Genomic DNA, 19732 nt, shown 5'->3' with positions numbered 1-19732 from the left:
AATCCTACGTAGCTTAAAGTAAGCCGATGATTTCGCATACGATTTCCATTGTATCATCTGACTTTACCTACATAAATACCTAGACACTATGACGCTGGTACACATTGGTCAGTCGCCTCCTCTGTATCAGATACTGCCGATTCATCTTGCTAATTCGTTTTTCGAACAGTTCTTTTTAAATTCCGTCCCGAAGTCAGCGATGAACACAAGAAAACCTTTGTCACGGAACTCAAGAAATTGAAAAACCTTTCCTGCGTCAAAGACGGACGGCTTATTGTCGGAGGCCCCAGTGTCACCGACCCCATTGATCGCAGCAAGGGATTCCAGATCGCCCTGGTCAGCTACCACGAAGATCTGGCAGCTCTAACAGTATACCAAGCAAGCCAGGAACACCATTGGTATGAATTACTCTTAATCTTATAGTAAGCAGATCGACACTGACCTTCTTCCAGGGTGACCTCTACATACATGTTTCCATACAAAGAGGATTTGGTGCGATTTGATTTTGAGGTCGATCCCGAAGACGAGGAAATGTGTCAATTCCTCCCATTAGTTACTAAATAGGCTATGTGAAGTATAGAATCGCATACTAGAATTGGAATACCCCAATGTTAAAAGTAGCAGAGAGTACATACATCTCGAATTTCGAAATAACCCCAACCATGCTATCGGAACCACATCCGAAAGCGGTTAGACAACTCGCGTTCAACAGGAAACTTTGTATTTTTCAGAGTCGCCTTCGACAAGATCATTCGACATTTTCAATGCTTTTCAACCAGTCGTTGTACATGATATCTGTCAACATTACATATCAATTCTACGGTCCGGAACTGAATGAAAAATGGATTCCTCAAAAAGAGGTCGGAACCGAGCCGCATGCAGACGTTGCCAGCGGCGGAAAATCCGCGTATGTGATCTGGCCATCAAGAGCGCTATTTCGTGTCACCCCTCTAACTTCAAAAATGTCCATACTTGACAGTGTGATGGGACTACACCCTCATGTGGCGCATGCCGAAAGGCAGGCGTTGACTGTGTCAATGATGGAATACAGGAAGTCCATCGCTCGTGAGATTTCGACTATTCCTGCTACTAATCCAATTTTGTGCTGACAATCGGAAGATATATCGCCAACATGGAAAATCGGATTAAATGGCTAGAATCAATCATTCGGGAGAAGTGTTCTACTGTTGACCTAGACACTGGGAACGACCGAGTCCCAGACTTTTCGGATGAACGGCCGGATATATCACCACTAGTCGAAGCTAGAGGCTTGAATAATCCTCAAACACAACCTACACAGGTCATTCAAGACGAAATACAATTTCCGGATCAAATGCGCCAACAATCAAGTATGAATAACGAAGCCCCCCTTGCCCAAGACGAGACCCAACAGGCACACGAGATTGGCCTGGTTTCATTGTTCCGAGGCGAGGACCCTCGGTATATCGGGCCTTCCAGCGGTTACTTTTTTGCTAAACGAATATTTTCAAATACCGGCTGGCGAGGAAGACACAGCTTCCCCSAAATATCAGCCACCGGGAAAGTGTCTCATTTCCCGGTCGAACTGCTGAATACCCCGATATCATTACCCCAGCAAAAAGAAGTAGCAGTGAAGCTATCAATCCAGTACTTTCGAAGTATTCATCTTTTTTACCCATTTCTGCATGAACAGACTCATATGCAAATGATCGACGAGGTTTATCGATCTCAGGAGGATGCCGATCCTATCAGCAGCTTTCAAACATACATGGTTTTGGCGATCGCTTCATTGAATCTGTCTCGTCAATGCAAACAATTTCTACCTGTGGATGGATACTACGCATCTGCAATGAAACACGTTGACTATATCTGTAATCATGGCTCAATGGCAGCACTCCAGTGTCTATTGTTGCTAATGATGTATGCTCTGTACAATCCGTCTTGCAAGATCAATATATGGAACCTTAACTATCAATGTCTTGCCAGTGTGGTTGATCTTGGGCTCCAGCGTGACCTCCGGGCATCGCCAAATTATCCAATGTCCGTATTCAAACAGGAAATGAGGACTCGTGTCTTCTGGGTAGTTTATACCATCGATCGCACGCTTTGCACGATGATGGGCCGTCCAATTGGAGTCAGAGATGAAGCTTGTGAGATGAGAGTTCGTCAAGCCTGGTTTAATTGTGCCGTATAGACCTTATGAGCTGACTCATACATGTTCATAGTTTCCCCTAGATATCTCAGATGCCGAGCTCATCACCGCTACCGCAAACCAATCCGCGTCTGACATTAACCCATCGCACATGTCAATTTCAATCCGTCTCTCTAAACTGGCACAGCTTAATTCAGAGATTAAATATGTTATGCACAGTATCTGTCGAGACGTTCCATCTTACGCTTATCCCCCTGTCAAAGATATCTTCGCCTGGCAGCGAGATATGATGGCGACTCTCGAAGGTTGGTACTATGATGCATTGCAGCATACAGGAAACGACGATAGTGGCACGAAAGAATATTGTATTGCAAAGTATCATGAGCTTATGGTATTATTGTTGCGGCCCAGTCCTGCAATTCCAGATCCAGCAGACGAGATATTTGATACTTGTTCCGAGCATGCATTTGCGCTGCTTCAGTGTTTCGGCGACTTGTACGAAAAGGGAAATCTGCTTTACAGCCGGTTCATAGTGCATTCGGTGTTTCTGGGCACTCTGATTCTACTGCACTGTATCTGGAAATTTCCAAGGACAGCTTCGAAGTTCTCAATAGATCAGCTCATGATCAAGTTCAATATTGCACAAAATGTTCTGAGCAGCATTGGTGAACACTGGGCTGAAGCTCTCAGTGCACGGGACTGCATCGCGCAATTGTCAACTGTTACCATCCAGCGTTTATTAAAAAGTCAGCCGACAACATGTTCGACATTGCAGTCCGGCGGTCGTTTCAGTGCTGTGAGTTCGCGACACGGCAATATGCAACCAACAAACTTGGAACGATCATCTCGAGATTTCGATCAATTCACAGTGACCCCAAGCAGTAATATCCAAGGACAGACATCTGCAGAGAGCATTGGGAACGTATCTATAGGAACCTGGGCCACAATTCAACCATACGTCTCTACTCAGAATCCACCATCAGAGTATCCGAACCTATTTGATGACCTTCTACAAACAGATCTGGGGGGATGGAATGGAATGTCGGACATTGATGGGCTGCTAAATGACTTGTTGCATAGTTCCCACTACTAGCTATAATTCCAGAGATATAGAAGAAGTGGTTTTCAGCTGCATCAATTTGAGCACCAATGTACAAGGAGCTCTCTCATAGTGTCATGTGCTAATATTTTCCGGCTCAATGTTGAGCAAACAAGACGTTACAATTATTTTACCCCTTTTAAAATTGCGGTCTGCCAACAAATATGGGCCCTAATTTGTGGTGACAGGGATGACACGGTCGTCCTCTCCTATCTGGCAGCCTGACTAGTTGACCTGAAGGCTTGCAAAGTGCAAAAATGGCATGAGCCAATAAGATATGCAGGCTGATTGCATCAGTAGAATGGCATTAGCCTATCAAAAACGACACTACAGCGACATTCAGGGACGTGGAAATGCTTGTAGATAAGTTTGATTGGCCATGGCCAAAAATCAGCCCCATTTTCATTTGTTGGTGAGTTTCTTGTATTGCTTTTTTGTAGACAAGGCTGAGAGCAAAATGCTATTTTGCGATTTAGGCAAGAGCCAATAAAAACATTGCATTCCTTTCAGTGAGGATTTTGAAATATTTAAGAACCCTTCCAATACCTAAATCATAATTAAATCGCTAAGCATTGCCCCATTCACTTTTGAAAAAGAAGTCTTCGGTGTCATATTATTGCAAGAGTAGCACCCTAAGCAGCCTTTCATCCAATCGTGGACCATGGCTCGCTCCAAGAAGGAGGACGTAGCGTGGGAAAAGCATCGCTCCGAGCTTAAAGCTTTATACGAACGTCTCACTGTTGACCAAATTCGAGAATACATGTTCGAGCAATACAGTTTTTCTAAAAGGTGAGTCCGCCAGTACGGAGGCATTGTGTGACAAATCAAGCTAATATCTCCTAGCAACGAACAGTATACCAGGCAGTTCACTAAGTGGTCTTTCAAGAAGAATCTCACTAGCGAAGATTGGAAATTTATTGCACACCGTCGCGAGAAACGTAAACGCGAGGGAAAGGATCCCGGTCCGGTGCGGAAAGATGGCAACATGATACCTGAGCCCAAGGTCAGAAAGGCAATAGCTCGTCATGTTCTGCCAACAGCGCAATATCTAGAGACGGTTAACGGTGATATCGGTATGTAATTCCTAGGTTTGGTTTTTTCGACGCGGAAATCAAATCTCAAACCCCCGACTCTATTTTGAAAGGTTGTTAATTCATAGTTCAGGACCGCCTACTCCAGAGGGAATCGTTGTCGGGACTCCAAAACCAGATGTGCAAGGTACAGATTCATCTTCTCTTCGGTGGGATTGGTTTCCTAATCCTCTAGAATCACGTACGTTATAATTACTTCTTATTTAGTCTTTCACTCAAAGGGCTTATCAGAAAAAACAGTCGTCGGTCCAGATGTCGGTAGGCCTAGCTTCGAAGCAGCCACTGACAATATTAACTTTGCATCACCAATCGACGTCTCAGAATTATTTACTTTCCCAACACACCAAACCTTTGATCAAGCAGGTCTGGATATTGTGACAGACACAGACATTGGCCCTGCTTCGACTACGACGCATGTTCCTCCAGGTGCATTCGGTTATTGTGACTTTGAAAATCTCAACAAAGAGATTATGGAAGGGACGGGAGAACTATTTTCTTTTTCTAAGCCGGTTCGAAACCTTAGCGACCTGAGTGAATCTCTCGAGCCTATTACTATGGAATATGTCCATAGTGATCTCATCAGAAAGGCGAAGAATATATTTCAATCCGATCGCTCGAACAATGTCACGCACTACTTGAGTCTCTGTGTTTACTTGTCGTCAAACAATCTATTGTCACCTCTCGCAATGAATAAATTGGTGGCTTTACTGGCAAAAATCAAGTTTCAGGCCATATTAGGAGACTTTTTGCAATCAGCAAATACGACCAATGAAATATTCATGAGCAATTGTCTGGCCAGCGCCGCCGAGCTAGGCGAAATAGAGATCGTTCGAACACTGATCAATTATGGGGTGGATGTGGATGCTACGCGAGGAAATCTTGTGCGACGGACACCACTTTCTTTAGCGATTATACATGGAAATATAGAATGCGTCAGGCTCTTGATAGAGAACGGTTCCGATCTCAATCCAGTCACAGCCGACGAGACGCCACTTCAGCTTGCATGCAACACTTACAAATGCTCAATCGAAATAGTGCAGCTCTTACTTGAGTCCGGAGCTCATGTCAACCCTCCGCAGGACTCTTCTCGGCTCACAGCGCTTCAACTAGCTGTGAGTCAATCCAGAAAGGATATAGTGAGTCTACTTCTTGAATGGAAGGCAGACCCTAACACCTTTACGACTTCTGAAAGTGGTACTGCCTTACAAATTGCTTGCAGACGTTACTCAGGCGCGGAAATTCCAGAGCTTCTGATAGACAAGGGTGCGGGTATCGATACACATGCAGTCAGACATCGCAATGACGATAAATCCGGCCTTACTGGATCAGAATCAGAGTCCGACGTAGATTCTAATGATGAAAATACTCTTTTTAGATTCAAGTCACCTATTCTGATAGCTGCTGATCATGAGAATTGGGAGACAGTCCAAGTCTTACTTGAGGAAGGGGCTGATGTCAATCTGAGTATGAGTGCATTTCCACTTAAAGCTTTGAAAATGGAATTTGAGGAGGCTGACTGGGACGAAATGGTTGTCTTGACCCCCTTACAAGCCGCCGTTCGGGCAGAGAATATTACCATGACACGAATGCTCCTTAGTGCCGGGGCGCATGTCGATGCGAGGCCCAAGGGCAAGTGTGGCCACACGGCCCTCCAAATTGCTGCTATGGTCGGCAACCTGCGGCTTGTTCGAATCCTTCTCCTAAAGAATGCCGACATTGATGCGGGCGCGAGTGTTCTTTCAGGGGGCCTTACGGCGCTTCAAGCAGCTGCGCGCCATTCAGATACAGAGCTGTTGAGCTTTCTGATAGATGAAGGAGCTGACGTTAACGCCCCTGTATCCTCCGACAACGACAAGTCTGCACTTCGGGTTGCAATAGCGAAAGGAAATATTGAAGCAGTCAGAATTTTACTTGATGCAGGTGCATCCGTTAACGTAAATGCGAATTGCAAGGAGGGGCTTTTGGCGATCCAGGAAAGCATTCGAATTTGCAACCTGAAGGTGAGAAACGAAATGGTATCTTTAATTTTGCGTGCTGGTGCCCCATTTGTACCCCCTGCAGGTCTCGAGCATTTTGGAGCTCTTCATGCTGCAGTGTACATGGAAGATTTTGACATGACCGAAAGATTCTTGAAAAGAGGCGCGAAACCGAATATCGGCTACAGTAGAATCTCCCCCAACTATACCCCTCTTCAAAGGGCCTCATCTGAGGGAAACGAACGGTTAGTGAAGCTTTTAATCAGTAATGGAGCAGACGTCAATGCACCACCAAGTTCTTCATATGGTAGAACTGCTCTGCAGGCAGCCACTGAATGTGGCCACTCAAAGATGGTGAAATTTCTACTGGACTCTGGTGCCGATGTCAGAGCACGCGGGGATTACAGAAATGGAACGACAGCAATAGGAGGTGCTATCGAAAAATGCAATCAAGAAATGGTTCAGATGCTTCTTGATATTCATCCGGATCTGATTACTTCAGATCCAAATATGAGGCGCGGGGCTCTCCACCGAGCCCTACGATCTTGGAAATGCAACGCATCGTTTGTCAGGTTCCTAATTGAACATGGTGCTGAGGTGAACGACTCACCAGGGCTGGAATCATCTCTTCAGATAGCAGCCAAGATGGGGGACTTTGAAATGGTACAATGCTTACTTAATGCTGGCGCAGATGTGAATCATCGTTGGGTATCTGAATGGAAAGCTACGAAAGTCACTGCTTTGCAAACCGCTGTTGACTCTCGAAATATCGATATTGCTCGATTGCTGTTAGAACGAGGAGCCGATGCCAGTGCTCCAGCAAATTCCGTTGCTGGAGGAAAGACGGCACTTCAGATAGCAGTGTCAATGAACTACTTTGAGATGGTGACCCTATTGATGGAATATAAAGCGGATATAAACGGCTTACCTAGTCCACGAGGAGGTCGAACAGCCCTTCAACAAGCAGCGAGCTCGGGTTATCTCAAATTGACCCAATACCTTCTTCAGCATAATGCAGACGTCAATGCCCCAGCTGCTCAATTCAACGGCGTAACTGCATTACAAGGTGCTTCCATCAGCGGCAACATTCGAATTGTTATGATGTTGCTTGCTGCCAGAGCTGACATCAACGCACCTCCTGCTTTAGAGAATGGACGGACTGCTATAGAAGGAGCTGCCGAAAATGGCAGATTAGATACATTGCATCTTCTTTTGAACTTCCACCCCTATACTGAAGATTTTGAGATCAAGAAAAAGAGAGTGGTGAAGCTCGCGCTCGCAAACGGCCATCTGGCAATTGGAAGGTTCTTGATGGCATACCGGAAAAATTTTCGAAGTGATGACTTTTCCACACGCGATAGATTGATCTAATCACAAGATAAGAGATTTTTTTTATGTTGTTATATTATTATATGTCATGTTATCTCTACCATTATCATCCATAAAGGTCGACTATAATATAATTTCGTCAAACAGGCTTAAATGTAGCTGAAATAGATTGTGAGACGACCAGTACTAGGCATGAAATCACTAGTAAATATTGCGTCGCCATATTCCGGGTATAACTTTGACAATATCTTCAGGCTCTATTTGTCACTTGGCTCTTTTATATATATTTGGATTTTACATGCTAAAAGCGATCAAAATATACTGACTTACTATTGTAAGTAGTAACGATTTTTAGCAAGTCTTGTCATAGGCAATGGTCTCCTTGTGAAGGACGAACAATATCCGGTCCTTATGAACTTAATGAACTTCAACGGGTAGTCTCAGCAAATGCCACAAAACACAGATTGAGATTCTGGGTTGTGCACGTAATGATGCAGGCAGTTTAAAAACCACAGGCAAAATTATAATATGCAAGGTCTAATGAGAGTCACGGAAGCTTCACTTCTTTTAATTTTCATGCCAAAGGTGACTGCAGTAAATAACACAAGTAGGTAAATATTTCCAAAAACTTTACAATAGCCGCCCCTTTTCCTAAAGCTTGCTCTCCGTTCGTGATGGTAGAAACCAATCCATATATTTTTCCTGCATTTCCGGCGTCACGCCTGTAACAAGATGTGCAGGCTCTTTGCCTTTGTTGATAAGCCTTGCCACAGCAGCATCAGCATGAGCCTCAACGTCATAACCATAGACGTCGAGAACGGTTTCAGGATCACCGTATAAATTGGCACTTCGGACAAAGTACTTCCCCGCGAGCTCTGGTGCCATCGACGAATCACGAGCCTGTTGCTCTGGGCCATCTGGAAGCATCCATATTGCGCCATTAATGTATGAGACCTGTTGCTTGGAATAAGCTTTCGGCATGCGCTCTTTCTCATACAATGACACTGCATCCTTAAGGTCGATTTTGCCTTGCACCACAGCACCAATGCATTTGGCTAGGAATGCTCCGTCCTCCATAGATGTAGCCGCGCCTTGAGCCATATGATTGACCATAGAATGAGCGGCATCACCCATCAACACAACCTTTTTGTTTGCTGAAGACCAGCTTTCCAACGGCCCAGTCACCATGAGCGGCCATCGAGACTACACAAAAGCAGATATTAGGACTCAATTAAAATCAAGATCCATCTAAAAGGAGTACAACTCACCGTTTCTGGGATCATATCGACAATTCGCTGAATACGGGGATCAAAATCCTTGTACTCTTCTCTCATCTCCTCGATAGGCACCTCATTCTGAGTTGCGCGCAGCTTCTCTGGTCGATGATGAGACAGTACCAGGTTGAAGCCCTTGCCAGCGCTAATGGGGTATGTAATGATGTAAGCACCTGGGGCCATCCAGACTTCCATTGTCAGCTTCTCAACAATGGACTTTGCCACTGGGTCCTTGCGAATTTGCTCATAGGGCACAATCGCGCGATATGCGCAATTCGTTGTTGGTGGTTCAGGGGTGACGTGAGGAAACAGTTTCTTTCGTACTATACTATTGATTCCATCTGCACCCAAGATGAGATCAAATTCATATTTGACCCCCTTATCTGTTGTGACTGTGGGTTTGTCGTTGCTGGAGTCAACCTCGGCAATTCGAGACGCAATATGAATAATGGCCCCGTTCCTTTTTGCGATGGTAACTAGGCCTTCATGGAGGTGCGCACGGTGGACAACCCACCATGGGCGCTTCAAGCTACGCTCGATGGTGGCGATATCTGTGTGTCCAACGAGTGTTCCGTCTTTTCGCCGCATATTCAATTCTTCGAACTGGACCAGGTTCTCGCCTATCACATCCGCAACTTTCCAGCGCTGTAGAAGCACAGAGACATTTGGCGTCATTTGAATTCCTGCGCCAATCTTCAAAGCACAAAAGCTATGTTAGGGTCTTACTCTCTAGTTATAGTTGATTGAAGATTTCAGTCACTAGTACTTACTTCTCCGAGCTCATCAGCGGCTTCCAACACTGTCACGCTTGCTCCAGCACGCCGAAGTGCTATGGCTGCCGCTAGGCCACCAATACCAGCACCGACTATACCAACATGAATATTTCGTGTCTTTTTTCACTTTCTAGTTAGCGATATTCAAGGATCTACCTTTGTGAATGAACTTTGATACAGATATCTCTTACCATTTTTCTCACGGTACACTAGGACAGCTCAGATCTAAGGAATTCGTTAACAGAGAAGTACTATCTTTTCTTTGCAGTTTCTATTTCCTACGCATTTACCATGCCGCATTTTAAATAATGCATGGTTACTTGCCCAGTACTGTGGACTCTAGGAATATGTCAGTGTCCGGGGACTTCGGGAGGGGAGATAGGGAAGGGGAAAATAGGTGCACGTCCACGAATTGTACATGCATGCCCCGGCTATTGGTCCTGTATTGTAATTTATAGTATCTGCACCCTCAGTTTCTCAAGTTTGGGTTTGGCACTTATGCGGGGTTTTTTCCATTTTCACTTGTCAAGAATGTCATTTCAGCATTGAGGGTGAGTATGTATACACACGACCTAAATACCTTAAAACAGAATAAACTTTAGAGCGAGTAAGCTATCGTAGATCTTAATTGATTTAAGAAGTTACGAGTGTATACTAAGCGGACTGACTAAGCTGAGTCAGAAGGAGCATGATCGAGAACGATCTCCTCCCAGATTAAGATTATGGGGGCCTTCACCCAACATAATTCGGGGCGGCATGCGCGAAGTGTGACTAACAGATCGCGAAAAGGAGGGGAAGGAGGGGAACTTTCATTTAGGGCAATAGAACTTCAGAATACAGCTAGTGTATATATAACAAGGAGTTGACCCATTCTTCTGGTCTTTCTCCTCGCAGATACAAGGTTGTCGAAAGCCTCTACAATTCACTATTCACTTCCGAGATTCCTGAACGATGGCAACTACCTCAAGACAAACTCTACGGGTCCCTCATCTTGGAGGGACTGCAGTAGGCTATAGAACGTCTACTCCTAATTTTGATTCTACAAAGCCAACTGTAGTGCTGGTGAATCCATTTACCGCCACCGTCGACTATTATAATGCCGAGTTTGAGAGTCATGAATTGACAAAGGCTGTGAATCTCATTGCAATCGAACCACTGGGTCATGGAGCGACAGTCACAAAAAGCGAGACATGGACGTACTGGGACTCCGCATCTGTCAATCTACAGCTCCTGGACGCACTTGGTATTGATCGAGTGTTTGCAGTAGGAACATCTCAAGGCGGATGGATAGTTACGCAGATGGCGCTATTGGCACCAGAGAGAGTTGGTTTTTTTCCCCCTACAATGCTTCAGATTAGCTCGACTGTACTAATTGTTGATCTTCAATCTATCAAGATTCAGGGACTTGTTGTGATTGGGACATCCATGGATTCTGAGTCTCCTCGAAGCCGTGACCTAGGCTGTTGGGATTGCCCGACAGCAACTGCCGGATTTGTCCAGCTTGCGGCTGACTTAACACCCAAAGACGACTTCGAACCCGGACAAGATTATTACGATTATCTCATGGATATCGGGCATGGGAAGGATGCCGATGCTCCCACGAGGGCGTTTTGGGCCGAAATCATCAGAAAAACGTATCAAGGAGATGAGGGTAAGAAGAAAATTTGCATGGCTGCGATCAACCTTGTCTCGCGAGATGGTTTATACGAAAGGCTGCCATACATTAAATGCCCGGTACTTTGGTTGCATGTGAGATTTCATTCATCGCTATATGGCATAATGTGTGTGAACTTTCACTTACTTTTTATCTAGGGCACTGCAGATGTCGTATTTACCGTTGCAAATGCACAGGAAGGAATCTCACATTTTGTCAATTCAACTGACGCCCAACTTGTAATTATAGAAAACGGAGTTCATTTCTTGGGTGCCAGTCACCAAAAGGAAGTGCAGGGACATATTCTCGACTTCACGTCTCGCTGGAAGTAAGGCCGAACCAATTTTTAGACGAGAGGCTTAATCCGACATATTCATCGTTGGAAACTTTTACCGAGTCTGAAATACTTAATGGAATGAAGATTGGCATTTCAAATTTAGTTGTGATAGACGTAATTTCGCATATAAACACCCTAGTAAAACTTGTGAGCATCAAGTACTTCGACTAGCTAGCTAAGCGATCGAAACCTCAAGCTACGAATCATTTCATTAAATTGATATATCTGTTGAAGTTTTGCTTCTTAATTGCATAAGAGATGAATTTTGTGCCTTTTCTAGACAATGTGATGGCAAAACAAAAAAAGTCCCCGAATTCCGAGAGCCATGAAAGTTTCGACTTTGTTACTACAATCAAAGGGCTTGTGGGGTTGGCCTCACGATTTCCTTCGAACCTAAACATTTCGTCTATTTAGCTGTTGAAGACCCATATTTACGTTGACACAGTTTGAGTCAGGCATATAAAGGGGGCAATGATCCCCTTCCCGAAGTCCCCGGGCTTTTCTTGTTTTACCCAACACTCCTCAGACGCTAGTCGGACATTTGTCCGTGTCTTCCATCAATTCCATCACCAAAAAAGAAGACGAGGGCTATTGCTTCTCCACTGGACATGCCCCCCACATCTTCGGAATCCAGCAGGTCTCGTCATAGGCGGCACGAGCACCGAAGTCCCGCCATCCCCGCCAATGCACAACCCGACAAAGTTGTGTCCACTACTAACGGGGACCTATTGACTAACAATATTCTTATCGAGAGCGGGGGTCAAGAAGCGCCAATTAAACGACGACGTATTGCATTGGCCTGTGGCACATGTCGAAGCCGTAAATCAAAAGTAAGTGGCGAATACACCTCAAATTCGAAGATCGGTGCGCAGTGTTCGGCTAGCTGCTTTATTCTATTGTGTTGACCATGCGCTAAGTGTGACGGCTCTCGCCCAAAATGCTCAATGTGCCAAGAGTTAGGCAGTGATTGTGTCTATCAACAAGTTAGAGATTCTCCAAATCTGACTTTAGGCAAGGAGTAAGGAAACCCCATGAACCAAAAATAGTTAAGTTTGTGATGAGTAATGCTGAATGTGAATATTGTGTCATGAAGATATGTTGCACAATTGGAGCATCGAGTCTCCCAGATTGAGGACTTCATACGCTCACTACGTGAGGGTCGTACAGAGATCACCGCAAAAACCATCTTCACGCCGTTTCACGAAGAATCAGATTCATATGGGCGCCATGGGAAATCAGCAAGCAGTACTGAGCATCAATCTAGTCACATGAGGATGGTTTCATCCGTCGTCAACTCGAGTGAAAATGAGACTCGGGGATTGGACAACTCGGAGGACGCTATAGATGGCATGGCGGCTGTTCAATTTCAAAACGAAAAAGATCCCGGTTTTTTTGGTTAGTTTGACCGCTTCTTACGTTTGTCAGTACAGCAACTAAAGTGACACTGTAAGGCCCATCGTCAAATATTGCTTTCATGCGGCATATTTCACAGGCGATCTCTCAAGTTTCGCACAGTAGTACTTCTCTATCATCTGTCCCGGTTAAGACAAGACATGAGAACCGAATGAAGTCTCGGCCGCCTGCCCACGAATCAACAGAAAGAGTGCTTGATGATACACGAGTAGGAAGTTATGAGCTTCCTTCTGATGAGCAATCCTGGGATCTTCTCGATATTTATTTCTCAAAGACGGGTCAATTGCTTCCATTCATTCATGAACCATCATTCCGGGAAACATATCTTCAAATGAAAAGCAACAACTTCAATAACGTAAGGAGAACGTGGCTAGGCCTCCTCAATATCATCTTTGCGATCGCAATGAGTCTATGTAACGATGGCGATATACCCGCGCAACAGCGGATCGAAAGATCAGATATCTTTTTTCAGCGTGCAAATGCCTTGTGTGATCAGGACTCAAGACGGAACACGAGTCTCGAGATGGGTAAGTATATTTACATTACGTCTTACGAAGACATTTCTCCAGTCATTCACACTTTACGGATTGCAACATTTTGATTCCTACTAAGCTTTATTTGTTGTATAAATGCTGACATCATTCTATTTAAGTGCAATATCTGCTCATTCTGGGACAGTACCTTCAAGGTACTCAGAAATCTGCGCAAGCCTTATCCAATCACGGCCTTGCAATCACAGCAGCTTTTCGGCTTGGTATACACTCTCCGGAGTCGAATAGAGGCTTTTCTCCTCTAGAATGCGAGATTCGCAAGAGAACGTGGTTTGGATGTGTGTTGCTGGATAGGTATTACTCTGTAATCACATTTTGTTGGTTGTGGCCTCGAATCTAATTAGAGCTTTTAAATCAGGACACTGAGCATGACTTTCGGTCGACCCTGTGTCATACCCCAGTCATATATTCGGCTTGAAATGCCTCTACTTGGGATGCAGATGATGGGCCAGTTTCCCCAGCCAGCCACTCACGCGCATCTCGATGGTTGCTTTTTTACCGCTGCAATGTGAGTCTAACATAATTTGCTCTAACATCCTTATCACTAACTCGATTAGTCAACTTTATTTCGTGATGTATAACGTGATCGACACTTGTTACGGCCAAAATCTGGGGTTTGACAGCCGTGATACACCCCAGGGTCTTACATCCTCAATTTACGAAGGCAATCGCCAATTAAACAAATGGCAGTACGAACTAGTACCTTCCCTAGGTCTTCATGTTCTCCAAAGCCCCTTGACAGCCACAGATATCGATATTATGAAAAGTGAAAATGTGGTCACTGCACGATTCAATATTGTGCTTTCCATGCGTTTCCACAATCTACGTATTCTACTTCATCGACAGTCCTTGGAAAGATTCTTGAACAGGGAAAATCAGAATTATTGGCATAGTACGAACGCAGAAACCGGAGATAAATCGCAGCTGCAGGTCGAGATAGACAACATTTCTAATTGTGTTGAATCAGCAATCATCATTATTTCAACTGTCCATACCATTGTTACTGCGGATGGGTGGCGTCGCAACCTCTTGGGAGCTTGGAATTATTCTTTGTATTACAGTAAGTCTCATGCCTGTTTTTACTACGCCAGCCATCATGTTCATGGGTAATCTAACCCTAAGTTTCCAGCCTTTAACGCTGGACTGGTTATTTTTAGTTCTCTCTTGGTCTCAGCGACGGAGAGTGCTAAGAATCCTGCTGCGTGGGAGTTTGCCGAAAGATCAAGGCCGTATCTCGAGCTAGCCTTGGATGCACTTCGTCATCTGGATAGTGGCAATAGTGTTATTGAACGGTGCGTCGAATATTTGTCACAGATATTAGCACTGACGGCTCTCAATTCCAATCCCGGTCCAAGGTCACCTCAACAGCAACAACAAGAATTGCTCAATAACCGTGGGAATCCATTTTCTGATAACATAGACTTGGGCGAGTTTATGATCGACAGTGACCTGGATTTCCTCGGTGGGCTTTTCTTTGACATAAACCAACAAGGTGAGGGCATTGACCCTACCATTAGTGATTGAATAGGCAGATGAAATGGAGAAGACAACGTCTCTATATTTGTAATCATATCCGATGCGTGTGTAGTCGTCGGACTTAATACATTCGGCATAAATCAAGATGAAAATGATGACAAAGACTTCGGAGTCATACTCATAGTCGATGGACAATCAATTGATTAATAAAATGCTCTGAAGATTTCACTCAATCCTTCTGAACCCTAACCTGACGTGGAAGTCCGAGCCAACGAGTGTTTAAACCCGATCCCACCGCATGCAGTAATCACGGCCGATGATAATAAATTTAGAGCATAAAAGACATTCGAGGACTATATATCAAAGACGCCCGGGGTAATTACACTATCGAAAGTATTTGCAAGATACATATTAGAATTAGCACCGAAATTTGTTCGTTGAATACAACACAAAAAAAATGGAGTTGGCCGCAGCACAAATTAGAACTCTGGCGCAGACCGCTGATAAAGCTGGTCGTCAGGAGATTTTGAGCACATTGAACAAATTGCAGTCAGAAATTGAAGATCCCATGGAAATGCTGATGCGACTTTCTAATTTTGTACGTATAAAAACCCCATATTGTTGAAAGATCGATGCTGATGTTAGTAGAATATACTTATTGCAATGTTTCGTGTTGCTGTTCATGTGCAACTTTTCCAAGCACTCGATAAGTCTGAATCCTTGGATATTGATGAGATTGCAAAAGCGACAGGCGTAACATCTGAGCTTCTTAGTCAGTGGTCTTAACTCGCTGCGTTTCGATTTAAAGGGTTGATTCTGACTGGCACCGTTTCCTACAGCGAGAATCCTTCGGTATCTAGCATCTATGAACGTTATCAAAGAAAACCCGAACGGCCGATACACGGCCAACAACATCACCCGATTTTTTACTAATTCTCGAGTGCAAGGTCAAGTCCTTCACGGGTAAGAATAAGTGACATCATATTAATACTCAAGAAGCGAAGTCTCGCTAATTGATTCATATCAGATTCGAGACAAATATTCCGGTGGCTCGTGAGCTTTTCGATTTCCTGGCTACCACAAATTATCGAGAGATCACAGATAACAAACATACACCATTCCAGAAAGCGTACAATACCAATTTACATCCTTTTGAGTGGTTTGCTCAGAATAAAAAACGTTTCGAGCACTTTCATGAAGGAATGGCCGCAATGGCCTCGGCAGCGTGGATTGACGTAGTCGAAGTATTTCAGAAGGCGGCCGAGCAAATCCCACACGCGACTCCAAAGGCAGATGAAGTTCCATTTTTCGTGGATGTTGGAGGTGGCTATGGTCATCAAAGTGTCCTGGTTGGGAGATTATACCCCAATCTTTTGCATCGCATTGTGTTTCAAGACTTACCGCAAACCCTGGATCAGGTTTCTGTGATCGAGGGAATCGAAGCACAGGCACATGATTTCTTCACGCCGCAACCGATCAAAGGTGAGCCAGCCATCTTCAATTTTTGACCTCGATATCAAAGCTGCTATTTTGTTCTCATTTTCATGATCTTTATAACTTACTTTGTAACTCTAGGCGCCAAGTTCTATTATCTTCGTCGAGTCATGCATGACTGGCCCGACGCAGACGCACTGAGTATTCTCCAACACCTGACCCCTTCCCTGTCAACAGACTCCCGCATATTAATCGATGAGATCGTAATGCCGGATCAGTCGGCTCACTGGCATTCTACGATGATTGATCTGTCAATGATGATGGCATTTGCAGGCAAGGAACGTTGTGCGCAGCAATGGAAAGACTTGGCGGCACGATCAGGCTTGCGTGTCGAGGGAATACATACTTATGATGCAGCATCTTATGCCTCTGTCATAGTTATGGTTTCAACTCGGCAACTTTAGGAAAGGGTGGTGCAAGAAACGCCCTTAGGGTTGGGGCGGTCACCTGATGAAGGACGAGCATGCCCCGGACGGAGCTTCTTTCCCCGCGTTGTTGCCGTCTCCACCTTCCTTCCCCCGTCGTCCTTCTCTCTCTCTCTTCTATTCTTCTCATCTTCTCTTCTTCATCTACCTCAACCCATCATCTGGCTAATTTACACCCAAGCCGTACCTTCTACAGAGCGACTGTTCGTCGCTTCGGCCTTGTCCAATCAGTATTGTTCCCAATCGCTCTATTGATCTATTGTCTATGTTTAGTCCTCTATTTCTCTATTACTCAAGTAACAAATGCCTTCATACTCCCGTCGTTCTATGTGCCAAACACCAACAAACAATGACAAGAACATCCTACAACCGTGCCTTGGCGACAACTTCCCACCTTTGTTCCTCTGATTTGAGCGGTCCTGTAGGTGCCGAGCTCTTCTTCGGTGCAGAGATGTAACCGCCGAGAACATTGTCGGTATTAGTCACGTTGCCCTTTTCGTCGCGCTTGATGCCAAGCTCCAACAATTTCGCAAACACATCGGCGAAGTGTTGGAAGAACAAATTTCTGTCTTCCGCATACTTCTTGACCCACGGAAGGAACCCTGCGTCGGAAATCAACGCCATATCAGTAGGCAGCATCATCAGCGGCTCTTCCTTTTCGTCCTCAGATGCGTCAGGGTCGCTGTAGCTGAATTGTTTCACTCCGTTCGATAGATTGCGGGGCTTCCACTCGAGGTTCAAGAGCAACCTAAAGAATTGATTAGAGAACCGTGTCGGATTGTTCACCCAAGGACCTTCGAAGCCACTGCGATCGATATGCCCGCGTCCCAAGTTATGTGCGCCCGTCAACGCGACGATTTCCTGATCGTTGAACCCCATACGATAAAAGATGTGTCGCAAGTGATCAGATCCCTGAGCTGCATCTGGTAAGCGACCACGTGGAGGCAGCTTGCTATCGTCAACATAATCCGTTCTTCCAGGCAACCACTTCACGTCTGGTCCGCCCATCTCTTTCAAAGCGACGACACCGGCTAACGTCCAGAGGTCGGCATACGTGATCCACGGATTTCGTTCTTTCACCGGTTCGAGAAATGCGCGCGCAATTTGAAGTCCTGCATTCGCCGGGTCGCCTCCCTCCGCTTCGTATCGCATACCTGCTCCGTTTGAACCGCCCGTGTCTGTCTCTGCATCATACGTGCCGGCCGAATGCCTGGAGTTAAAGCCTGTTAGCGATTTCCGATACACATCAGAAAAGGTGGCTACAAATGCGAATACCTGATAGCAACCAGTCAAAAGAGGTGGAACTTACCATGCCAAACGAACAAATACAGGTCCTGCGCTACCATCGTCATAATCCGGCTTCTCGAGCTGGGCGGCAATATCTTTACGCACCGCAGCGTAGTCGCCAGGTTGGCTAACCATTTTGTTCCTTTCGGCCGAGAACAAAAATAAGGGTTTAAAGAATGAAAGACTCTGTTTTCGTCTCTTTCGCGCGCGTATTTGTCTTTTGCAGTTCAGTAACCTGCAGTTTTGGGATACACAGAACAATGACGGTCAGGAAAGAAGGAAGATGATACGTACATGTGAAGAGTTGATTGGGATGCCACAACATCCAGCGGAACGCCCATCGGGGCCCGCAGCTTGTTCCTATCGCAATCGGGTGGAACGCAGACTCGAATTTGCCAACAAGAACCGCTGAATTGATAAAGAGCCTTTCACCGATTCGCGGTTCGGATCCACACCGATGATTTTTTTTGTTAATTAGACATCGAATCGTCACCCGACGGATGGCTTGCCGAGGTAAATCGCGGTAGTCGCTCCGTTTTCTACATCACGCTGTTTGATGCTGTCGCAATATTAATCTGTGTAATAATTTCCGCAATTTATTCCTTTGAGGTAGGTATCTGCATGTGAGTGGCTGACAGCCGCCCTGACGAAACCTCAAAGCAACCGTCTTCCGTTGCTACATGGACTTCACCGCTCTTGATTTGATGTGTCAAATACAATGCGATGCGTCCAAGACCAGTAGCGATGGTGGACCTTCGCCTCAAGATTGACCTGTGATGAAGACACAGCATCTTCTGCAGTCGATCCCAGGTTTTCTGCAACGCCTTTTCTGCTTGCAGTCAGGAAATCCCCGTACCGTCTGTCATGTTCTACAGCACTAGCTGTGTAGCCAAGGTGGGTTTCTGTGTAGATAGAGGACAGTTTTCGTAAAACATGCACAACTTTCTAAGAATTTCAATCACACTTATAGTCTCAGGCTACTTTAAGGGATGGTTCGACAGGGAACCGCCTGAATGCGCCCATTTGTATCCACAAGAGACAGTAATATAAAAGCAGTCATAGTCATGTTTAAAGTTGTTACACGAGCATCGAGACGGCGAATAAACTATTTTTGAGATCAAGGATCTACTTGAAGTAAACATGATTACCTTCATATGCTTATTCAACGCTTCCGCCCTACAGGGGAAACAAATGAGGTATTACAAGAATATGGCAATCCGAATTTCCAAAAGGCTTCGTCTGAGACTGATCATTCTGATCGCGAGTTCTTTCTTTACCGTCGAAATTGCAGGTAATCAATTTTTCACCTACTCAAATACGGATATGATTGAGATATGTGTAATTATGGCGCCTCAACCAGCAGAAGAACATTGCTTCGGTTCATGCCCTTGTAGATGGACAGACCAGCATCCGCAAATGTTC

General features: G+C 45.1%; 6 protein-coding genes across 6 annotated transcripts; 4 read left to right on the top strand and 2 right to left on the bottom strand.

Annotated features, from left to right (window-relative positions):
• Positions 1-88: 88 nt before the first annotated feature.
• BHQ10_002559 (uncharacterized protein) lies at positions 89-3224 on the top strand (the record flags this gene model as incomplete). Its single annotated transcript, XM_040874718.1, has 7 exons — positions 89-107; positions 170-398; positions 453-535; positions 622-907; positions 1120-1899; positions 1966-2140; positions 2205-3224. The coding sequence occupies 7 exons, from the start codon at positions 89-91 to the stop codon at positions 3222-3224; spliced, it is 2592 nt and encodes an 863-aa protein (XP_040731064.1).
• A 667-nt stretch (positions 3225-3891) lies between these two features.
• Positions 3892-7668, top strand: BHQ10_002558 (uncharacterized protein; the record flags this gene model as incomplete). The annotated part of the gene is made up of 4 exons (XM_040874717.1): positions 3892-4019; positions 4074-4303; positions 4395-4502; positions 4562-7668. 4 exons carry the CDS (start codon positions 3892-3894, stop codon positions 7666-7668), a joined length of 3573 nt encoding a protein of 1190 aa, XP_040731063.1.
• A 609-nt stretch (positions 7669-8277) lies between these two features.
• BHQ10_002557 (uncharacterized protein) lies at positions 8278-9575 on the bottom strand (the record flags this gene model as incomplete). The annotated part of the gene is made up of 2 exons (XM_040874716.1): positions 8278-8829; positions 8895-9575. The coding sequence occupies 2 exons, from the start codon at positions 9573-9575 to the stop codon at positions 8278-8280; spliced, it is 1233 nt and encodes a 410-aa protein (XP_040731062.1).
• A 1049-nt stretch (positions 9576-10624) lies between these two features.
• BHQ10_002556 (uncharacterized protein) lies at positions 10625-11659 on the top strand (the record flags this gene model as incomplete). Its single annotated transcript, XM_040874715.1, has 2 exons — positions 10625-11422; positions 11486-11659. 2 exons carry the CDS (start codon positions 10625-10627, stop codon positions 11657-11659), a joined length of 972 nt encoding a protein of 323 aa, XP_040731061.1.
• A 3902-nt stretch (positions 11660-15561) lies between these two features.
• Positions 15562-17002, top strand: BHQ10_002555 (uncharacterized protein; the record flags this gene model as incomplete). Its single annotated transcript, XM_040874714.1, has 5 exons — positions 15562-15702; positions 15753-15876; positions 15944-16067; positions 16132-16586; positions 16680-17002. The coding sequence occupies 5 exons, from the start codon at positions 15562-15564 to the stop codon at positions 17000-17002; spliced, it is 1167 nt and encodes a 388-aa protein (XP_040731060.1).
• Positions 17003-17386: 384 nt separating this feature from the next.
• Positions 17387-18445, bottom strand: BHQ10_002554 (uncharacterized protein; the record flags this gene model as incomplete). The annotated part of the gene is made up of 2 exons (XM_040874713.1): positions 17387-18233; positions 18333-18445. The coding sequence occupies 2 exons, from the start codon at positions 18443-18445 to the stop codon at positions 17387-17389; spliced, it is 960 nt and encodes a 319-aa protein (XP_040731059.1).
• Between the last annotated feature and the right edge of the window lie 1287 nt (positions 18446-19732).

The sequence above is a fragment of the Talaromyces amestolkiae genome (assembly GCF_001896365.1).
Source record: "Talaromyces amestolkiae strain CIB chromosome Unknown scaffold3.1, whole genome shotgun sequence".
NCBI classification, from domain to species: Eukaryota; Fungi; Ascomycota; class Eurotiomycetes; order Eurotiales; family Trichocomaceae; genus Talaromyces; species Talaromyces amestolkiae.
The sequence above is the reverse complement of the archived record's forward strand: the minus strand, read 5'-3'. Positions and strand labels throughout refer to the sequence as shown.